General features: G+C 71.9%; 1 protein-coding gene across 1 annotated transcript; it reads left to right on the top strand.

Moving 5' to 3' along the window:
* The first annotated feature begins 2561 nt into the window (after positions 1-2561).
* MYCN (MYCN proto-oncogene, bHLH transcription factor) lies at positions 2562-7525 on the top strand. Its single transcript, XM_031949189.1, has 4 exons — positions 2562-2645; positions 3532-3754; positions 3814-4104; positions 5570-7525. Exons 1-4 carry the CDS (start codon positions 2562-2564, stop codon positions 6184-6186), a joined length of 1215 nt encoding a protein of 404 aa, XP_031805049.1. The 3' UTR covers positions 6187-7525.
* The last annotated feature ends 317 nt before the right edge of the window (positions 7526-7842 follow it).

Raw genomic sequence — 7842 nt, 5'->3', positions numbered from 1 at the left:
GGGGTGGGAGATCGCCCCCCCCCCCTTGGGGACTGGGAGGGGGCTCTGGGCTCAGGCCGGCCCCTGCGAAGGTTTTTGGGGAAACGAGGGGATGAGGTTGGGTGACCGTGGAGAGCTTCCCCCAGGGCCCAGGTTAAGTGGGCAGCGCCTCCATTTTACTGAGGAGTAAACTGAGGTTTGTTCATCCCTCACCGCGCCCGAGATCGGGCCTTCTGGGGCAGAGGTCCCCGCCCCCCTCCCGCTGCCTCAGTGGGCTAGAGGACGCCGAGGGCCCCACCCCTCCCCCTCCCCCTCCGGCGGCCCCGGACGACCCTCCCCCTCCACTTGTGGGTCTCCGGGCCACCCCCGAGGAAGGCGAGTGGAAGATGAAGTGGGGCTTCGTGGGTGGGGGTAGAAGGGGGCGAGGGAGGAGGGGCGCGGCGGCCCATGGGGCAGGCCTCCATTACTCATTCTTTGAAAAAGAGAGGAAGATAAATGGGGAGGCCCGAGCTGGGTCAGCTCCCCTCCGGCCTTCCTGGGTAAATAAACAGAGGGGAGGGGGGCCGGGGCCCGCGGCCCGGGCACCGGGGCATCCGCACTGCGGCCCGCGGCCCGCTCCTCCCGAAGGAAGGAGGGGCGGGGGTCGCGGGCGTGTGCTAATGGCGGAGGACCCGAGCCTGCCGGAGCTGGCGTGGGGGAGGGGCCGCGAGGGGCGCAGCTCGGGCTCGGACCCGGCCTTCCGGGCCCCGAGGGCACCCGGGGGCCGCCCAACGGGATGGGGGCGTGTGAGGGGAGGAGGGCCGAGGGGCGGGGAAGGAGGGAAAGAGCAACAATTCGGGGCTCGGCCACTCCTTCCGCAGCGGCGGCCCCCGCATCCCCGCATCCCCGCCAGGGGTCGCCTTGCACCGAGGAAAGCCCCGGGACCCAGGCCCCTCATTGCCCCGCAGTGATTGATTGATTCTTCCCGGCCCCCCTCCCCCTCCGCCCGGCCCGCCCCCGCACGGTCGCAGGAGTTGTGGGCAGTACCGGCCCCCCTCCCTCCGGGCCGGGAGCTCAGCCCCCCCCCCGCCGATCCCAGATCCCGCCCTCCGACCCCCCCCATGTAGGAGGCAGGAGATTGCAGTAGCAGTGCGCCGCCCCCCCCTCGCCTTAGCGACGCAGCCTTGCAGCCCCCTTCTCCCAGCCCGGGCCGGGGGCTCCCCGCGAGGCTCGAGCTCAGGGGCTGGAGTTCGCAGCGGCCGCGCGGCCGGGAGCCCAGAAGCCCACCCCGCGGCCCGGGCGGGCCCCCCTGCGGCGCGGTCCCCTCCCCCGGGAACGTCGCCCTGCCCGCTGGTTCGTGCGACTCCCCGGCGGCCGGGGCGCTGCCCCGTCCCCTCCGGAAGGGGCCGGGGGAGGGCCCCAGCCCCTACTCTGCCAGGCGGCCTCCGGCTACAGCAGAAGAAGGCCGGGGCGGCGCAAAGCCTCCTGGGCGCCTCCCACTTTATGGGAAATCAGGGAGGGGGGCTTAGCCGCCCCCCGCCCCCACCCGCCTCCCCCGCCTCCGCCCCCACCTCCCGGCTCCCTCTAGGCACCCTCCCCCCTCCGGGTGTGTCAGAATTTGGGGGTTAATAATATCCCGGGCGCTGCAAAGCGACGCAGTCAGTGACAGGCGGCGGGCGGCGGCGGGCCCCGGTGCGGGCCCGGCTGTTAAAGGGGCCCCCAGGCGCGGGCTGCGGCTGGGCCCGCGGCTGCTGGGAGGGGCTGCGGCTGCAGCGGGGCGGCGCCGCGGGCCAACGGCCTGCCTGCCTGCCTGCCTGCCAGCCCAGGGGCGCGGAGCGGCCGAGCCCGGCCCGGCCCGGCCCCGCGCGCGGGGCCGCTCCTGCTGCTGCGGAGGTAAGGTAGAAGCTGCGGCCGGCGCCCGCCCTCATCGCCCGCAACTGCCGGTGCCGCCGCCGCGGCTTGCCCGGACCCGGGGGAAGCGGGCGGCCTCGGCTGCCTCTCCCCGCCGGAGCGGCGCTAACCCCCCCCACCCCCCCGCCCCGCGCCCTTCCCTCCGCCCCGGCTCCGGACATCCTCGGCCGGCTCGGCTCAGATGGCCGTCCCGGAACGATCGCCGGTCGGCGGGCAGCCTTGGCGCTGGGGGCCGGGAGCGCGCGGGGAAGGCAGGGGGTAGCGGCCCGCCCCGTGCCACCTCCGGGCGGCTCCCGCCGGGGGCTCGCTCGCGGCTCCCCCGGCTCGGGGCGGGGGAGCGGAGCTCCGGGCCCTCGCTAGGGAGGGATGGGGTCCTGCACCCAAAGGCTGGGGGCTGGAGACCGCAAGGTGGGTCGGGCCGAAGGCTGGGGCGTGCTCGCTTCGGAGGGCGGGGGGCTGCCAGGTCCCCAGAACGGACGGCGGACGGCAAGTGACCGCCCACCCCGGGCTTTCCGAGGTGTCTGCAGGGAAAGCGTCCTGTGGACTCTCGGGGGCTGGGGAGGGGAACCTTCTTGGAAGCCAGAACGCTGGGAGAGACCTTAGAACCGAGAACCGAGAATGTCAGAGCGGGGAGGGGTTGAGAACGGAGAGGGTCGGAGCTGGCGGGAGGGTCTTAGAACGCCGAGCCGAAAATGTCAGCCCGGAGGGACTCTCGGGAACCCGGAATGCCCGAGGGGCCGTTAGAACCCCCGCACAGCGAAGCCGGGGGCCGCTGGGCGAGCTCGGGGTCAGCCCGCCGGGGGGGAGGGGGCTCCCGCGGCCGGCAGGAGAAGTTTGCGGCCGGCCGCCGCCCCCAGCAGCCCCTGGAGTAGAAAGTAGGGGTGTGTCCGAGTGTGCGAGTGCGGGTGAGTCTGTGCGTGTCTGAGTGTGTGCGTGCGTGCCTGGCGCCGCCGACGGGAGCCAGTGTGAAAGGGAGACTCCTGCGCTTGTTGTTGTTGTGGGTATTTTTTTCCCAGAGCCCCCCGCCCTCGCCTCCCGTAGTTGGCTCGCGGGGGCAGGACGACCCTCTGCATCCTCCTCCCCTCCCCCTCCCCTGCCCGTCCCCTCCCCCTCCCCAATGATGTAGGCGCCTGGTACACAAAAGGGAAGGGGGTGGGAGGGAGACGGGAGAAACTTCTCCGCCCTCGGGAGGGACGCCGGCAGGCTTGGGGCGGCCGAGCGGCCGCGGGCTGCCTGGGCAGCTGGCCTCTCCCCCTGCGCGCCCCCCGCGGGAGGAGGGCCGCCGCCCGCCCGCCCGCCCGCGGCCCCTCGGAGCTACCCTTGCCAATCTCTCTCTCTCTCTCTCTCTCTCTCTCTCTCTCTCTCTCTCTCTCTCTCTCTCTCTCTCTCCCCCCCTCCCCCCCTCCCTCCCTCCCCTCCCGTGTCCTTCTGTCCGTCCGTGTCCAGGCTCGTCCCCCTCCCCCCCTTCCCCCCCTCCCTCCCCCCCCTCTCTCTCTGGCTCCCTCGCTCCCTCCTCGCCCGGCCACTCGCTCGAAAAAACCCCCAGGACCCAGGCCCCCTCCCTCCCACCATCCCTCCCGCCCCCAAGAACGGACCTTCCACCCTCGCCCCTGCTTCACCCCGCAAAGGGACCGCTAAACGGGGCGGCCCCAACCCCCACAGAACATCTGGGAAAATTCAAATCCCCCCCCGCTCTCCCCGAGCCGGGCCGGGCCCGGCGGCGGCCCCGGGGGGCTGCCCAGCCCCGCGTGGCCCGGGGGCGGCGAGCCCCCCGACTGGGCGTCCGAGCTGCTGCTGCTGCCGCCGCCCGAGGCCGAGCCGTGGGGCACCGGGGGCCCGGGCAACCTCAGCGCCTTCGTGCTGCGGGACTGCTTGGGCCTTCTCGGCGCGGGGGCCCGCGCGTCCCGGCTGAGGCCGGCCCGCAGGGGCCCGGCCGGGGGCCAGCGGCCGCCTCCGCCGCTGCCTCCGCGCCGCCCTCCAGGGCGGCCGGCGCCGCGCCCGCCCCCGGGGCCGCCGAGCTGTGCAACCCGGCCTCCGAGTGCGTGGACCCGGCCGTGGTGTTCCCCTTCCCGGTGAACAAGCGCGAGCCCCCGGCCGCTGCAGCCGCAGCCGCCGGCCCTTCCGGGGCGCCCCCGGGAGGGCCCGGGCAGCCCCCCCGCGGCCCCGCGCGCCCCTTCCCCGCCGGAGACGCCAGGGCCAACAGCTGCTCCGGGGACGACACCCTCAGCGACTCGGGTAAGCCCCTCCCCCGGCGCCCCCGAGGCCTCGAGGGCCCTGCCATTTTCCTCTCCCTGGGGGCTCAGGCGGGGAGGGGGCCCGGACACCCGCGCCGGGGGCTCCTTTAGGAATGACCCGCCTCCTCTCCTCGGGTCTCCCCGGACCACTCCCAAGCCCCCCCAGAGCTGGGCCCGCTCTTCCCTTGCCCCCCTGCGGGCCCCGGATTGGGGAGAAGTGCTGGTCTCCCAGGTCTCCCGGTTGGGGGGCAGCTGGGAGGGGCCAGAGCACCAAAGGGGGAACGGGGATCCGAGTGGAGAGCAACGACCCCTCCCCCACGGGGAGGAGAGCACCCCAAAACGGGGCCAGACCCATTTGGGGCTCTGGCATCCCCCCCAGACCCTCCCGCCCTTTCGTTGACCCCCCCCATTCGGAACCGGCTGCGGTTCAAGGGGGTGCCAGCAGGGGGCAGTGCACCCCCCAGGTCCCTGGGATCCGAATCCAGCTCCTGCTCCCTCTGGGAAGTGTAGCCAGTGCAGGTGCCCGGGTGGGCATGGGTGGGGGCCCGCGGGGTCGGGGCCCTGGGTCCGGCACTTCCCTCAGTCAGTCAGTTAGCGCCCAGTCCTTGTCCCTCCACTGTCCTGTCTGTGAATCAGGCTTGGGCCGGCCTCCGAGCCCCACTGGCCCTGCCCGGCCTGCCCCCTCCCCGCGGGCCCGAGGAAGCAGGAGTTTCATGCTGAGCCCTGCGGGTGCAGGCCCGTCCTCGCCCTCCTAGGGCTGTCGGCCCGTGACCGGGGGCAGCTTCACGAGGAACCAGGGGACGGCAGCCCCTGCCCCTGGGAGGCTCCAGGCCCTCGGACCTGAGGCTGTGGAGCTTCGCTGTCACCCAGAGCACTGAGCCCGCTGGCCCGAGCCCCTCCAGGGCCCCGCAGACCCCGAGAGGGCTCCCCAAGCCGCCTCCCCAGGGGGCTGCCCAGCTTGTGGGTGCTGCGGCTGGGGGGGGGCTGCCCGGCAGGGGACAGCTGGGGAGAGAGGGAGCCCCACGGGCCTTGGGCTGGGGAGGCCTGAGTCGCGTCTGGACCTTCCCTCCGGGTCCCTTCTGCCCGCAGCAAAGGCTCCCTGCCCCTTTAATGGCCTTGCCTTGACAGCCCGGCTGAGGGAAGCATTTCCTCCCAACAGCTGGCTTCTTGGCAGGAGCCCAAAGCCCGGCCTTCGGGGCCACAGCCTGGGGCGGGCATGGGGGCCTGGGACCAAGCCCCCGATTGTTCCCAGCTCCCGGGCCGGAGATGGGCAGGATACCCGTGGGGGGCGGGGGGGGGGGGGGGGGGGGGGGCGGGGGGGGGGGTGAGGGTGTGTATCTGTGTCAGTCTGTCTGTATCTGTCTGTGTCTGTGTCTATGTGTGTCTGTGTCTGTCTTGTCTGTCTGCGTGTGGATGGAACCTTTTCTGCCCCTCCCGGCGTAACCACCTGCCTTTGTTTCCCAAAGATGATGAGGAGGAGGAAGAGGAGGAGGAGGAGGAGGAGGAGGAGATCGACGTGGTGACGGTGGAGAAGCGCCGAGCCTCGGCCTCCAGCCACCCCAAGGCGCTCACCACCTTCACCATCACGGTCCGGCCCAAGAGCGCCGCCCCCGTGGCCCGCGCCCAGCCGGGCGAGCCGGCCCCGAAGCGCTGCGCGCCCATCCACCAGCAGCACAACTACGCCGCGCCCTCCCCCTACGCCGAGAGCGAGGACCCGCCGCCCCCCAAGAGGGCGAAGGCCGAGGCCCCCCCCCGCCCCGCCAGGAGCCTCCCGCCGCCGGCCAAGGCCAAGGGCGCCAGCCCGCGCAACTCCGACTCGGAGGACAGCGAGCGCCGGCGCAACCACAACATCCTGGAGCGGCAGCGGCGCAACGACCTGCGCTCCAGCTTCCTGACGCTGCGGGACCACGTGCCCGAGCTGGTCAGGAACGAGAAGGCGGCCAAGGTGGTCATCCTGAAGAAGGCCACGGAGTACGTGCGCTCGCTGCAGGCGCAGGAGCAGCAGCTGCAGCTGGAGAAGCGCAAGCTCATGGCCAAGCAGGAGCAGCTGCTGCAGAGGGCCGAGCACGGCCGGACTTGCTGAGCCGGGGGCCGGCCGAGGGCTGCCCTGGCGCACTTGCTGAGCCGGGGACCGGCCGGGAGTTGCCCGAAGGACTTCCAAGCCGGGGACTGGCCGGGGGCTGCCCAGAAGGACTTGCTGAGCCGGGGCCTGGCTGGGGGCTGCCCAGAAGGACTTGCTGAGCCGGGGTCTTCCCAGAAGGACTTGCTTGGCCAGGGGCCGGCTGGGGGCTGGCCGGGGGCTGCCCGGAAGGACTTGCTGAGCCGGGGACTGGCCGGGGGCTGCCCGGAAGAACTTGCTTGGCCAGGGGCCGGCTGGGAGCTGCCCAGAAGGACTTGCTTGGCCGGGGGCTGCCCAGAAGGACTTGCCGAGCCGGGGACTGGCTGGGAGCTGCCTGGAAGGACTTGCTTGGCCGGGGGCCGGCCGGGGGCTGCCCTGGCCTGGCACCGGCACTGCCACTTTGCACACGGTTTTTAATCGCGGGGTTTTGACGTTAAGAATGTTGGTTCACTTTCAATGCTACGGCCCCCCCCTCCGGGCGGGGGGCTCGCGGGGGCCGGAGGGACAGGGCGCCTCTGGGGGGTGGGGGGCGCCCGGAGCCGGCCCCCACCTCGAACTGCAGGCGGCCCTCGGGCGGCGGGCCCGGACTCTCCAGACGCCAGCTCCGACGTCGGGCCTTCTCTCCTCAATGGTGCTCACGCGTCGCGCCGGGCGTCTGGCCGGCGTCGCGGGCCCCGGGCGTCGCTCCCGGGGGGCCGGCGCCATCTCTGTAAATAGCGATTTCACACTTGCCTTTGTCCGTGTCTTGGGTGCCGGGAGCGGAGACGGCGCCCCCCGAGTCCCGGGAGCCTGGGAGCGCGAGGAGCACGTCGTGTACGCGGGCGGCTCGGGGATCTGCCCGTCCCGGACTAACGCTCACACCATCTGTATACTTTAGTGCGGCGCGGAGACCTGACTACATTTGATACTTATATTTTCGTATGAAAATGAGTTGTGAAGTTTTGAGTAGATATTACTTTATCACTTTTTGGAACTAAGAAGCTTTTGTAAAAAAACAGCAGTGGACCCCCGGGTCCCCCCGCCCCCGCCCCGGCTCTTGGCCCGTCCGGTGGGGGCGGGGAACGGGGGCCAAGTTCCGTGTTTCACTTGTCTTGGAAATGTCTATTGAGTGCTGCATCTTCGAGCACTTTGAAATACCTCATGTCTATGAAAATAAATAGTCATCGAACGATGCTTCCCAGGCTCTGTTCTCCCCCGGCGCCTTTGGCGCCGCTCACCGGGCCACTTGGCAGAGTGCCTGCTCCCTGCCCCCCCAGGACCCCCGGTGACCCCAGGCTGCTCGCCCCCCCTCATTTCCTGGGTGAAGTCGCGGGCTCGGGTGGCGGGGCGCCTCGCAGGGGCCTCCGGTGCCGGGATCTCGCGGTCCAGCTCTGGAACCCCCCGCCCTTCTGTCCCCGAGACGAGACGTGAGCCAGAGGAGGACACTACGGCAGAACGTCCTCCATTGGGCTGTGGGGTTCTCCTGGTTACCAGGCAGGGGCCGGGGGCGGCTTGAGCAGGCTGGCCGCAGAGCACCAGGCTCAGCAATGGGTGGGGGGTGTCCCGGGGGGGAGGTTCGGAGGGTGCCCCTCATCCCCAAGGGGTGTTTGGTCTGTGGTCACAGGCGGTGCTCAGGGAAGC

Source organism: Sarcophilus harrisii, chromosome 2 (genome assembly GCF_902635505.1).
Source record: "Sarcophilus harrisii chromosome 2, mSarHar1.11, whole genome shotgun sequence".
NCBI lineage: Eukaryota > Metazoa > Chordata > Mammalia > Dasyuromorphia > Dasyuridae > Sarcophilus > Sarcophilus harrisii.
The sequence above is the reverse complement of the archived record's forward strand: the minus strand, read 5'-3'. Positions and strand labels throughout refer to the sequence as shown.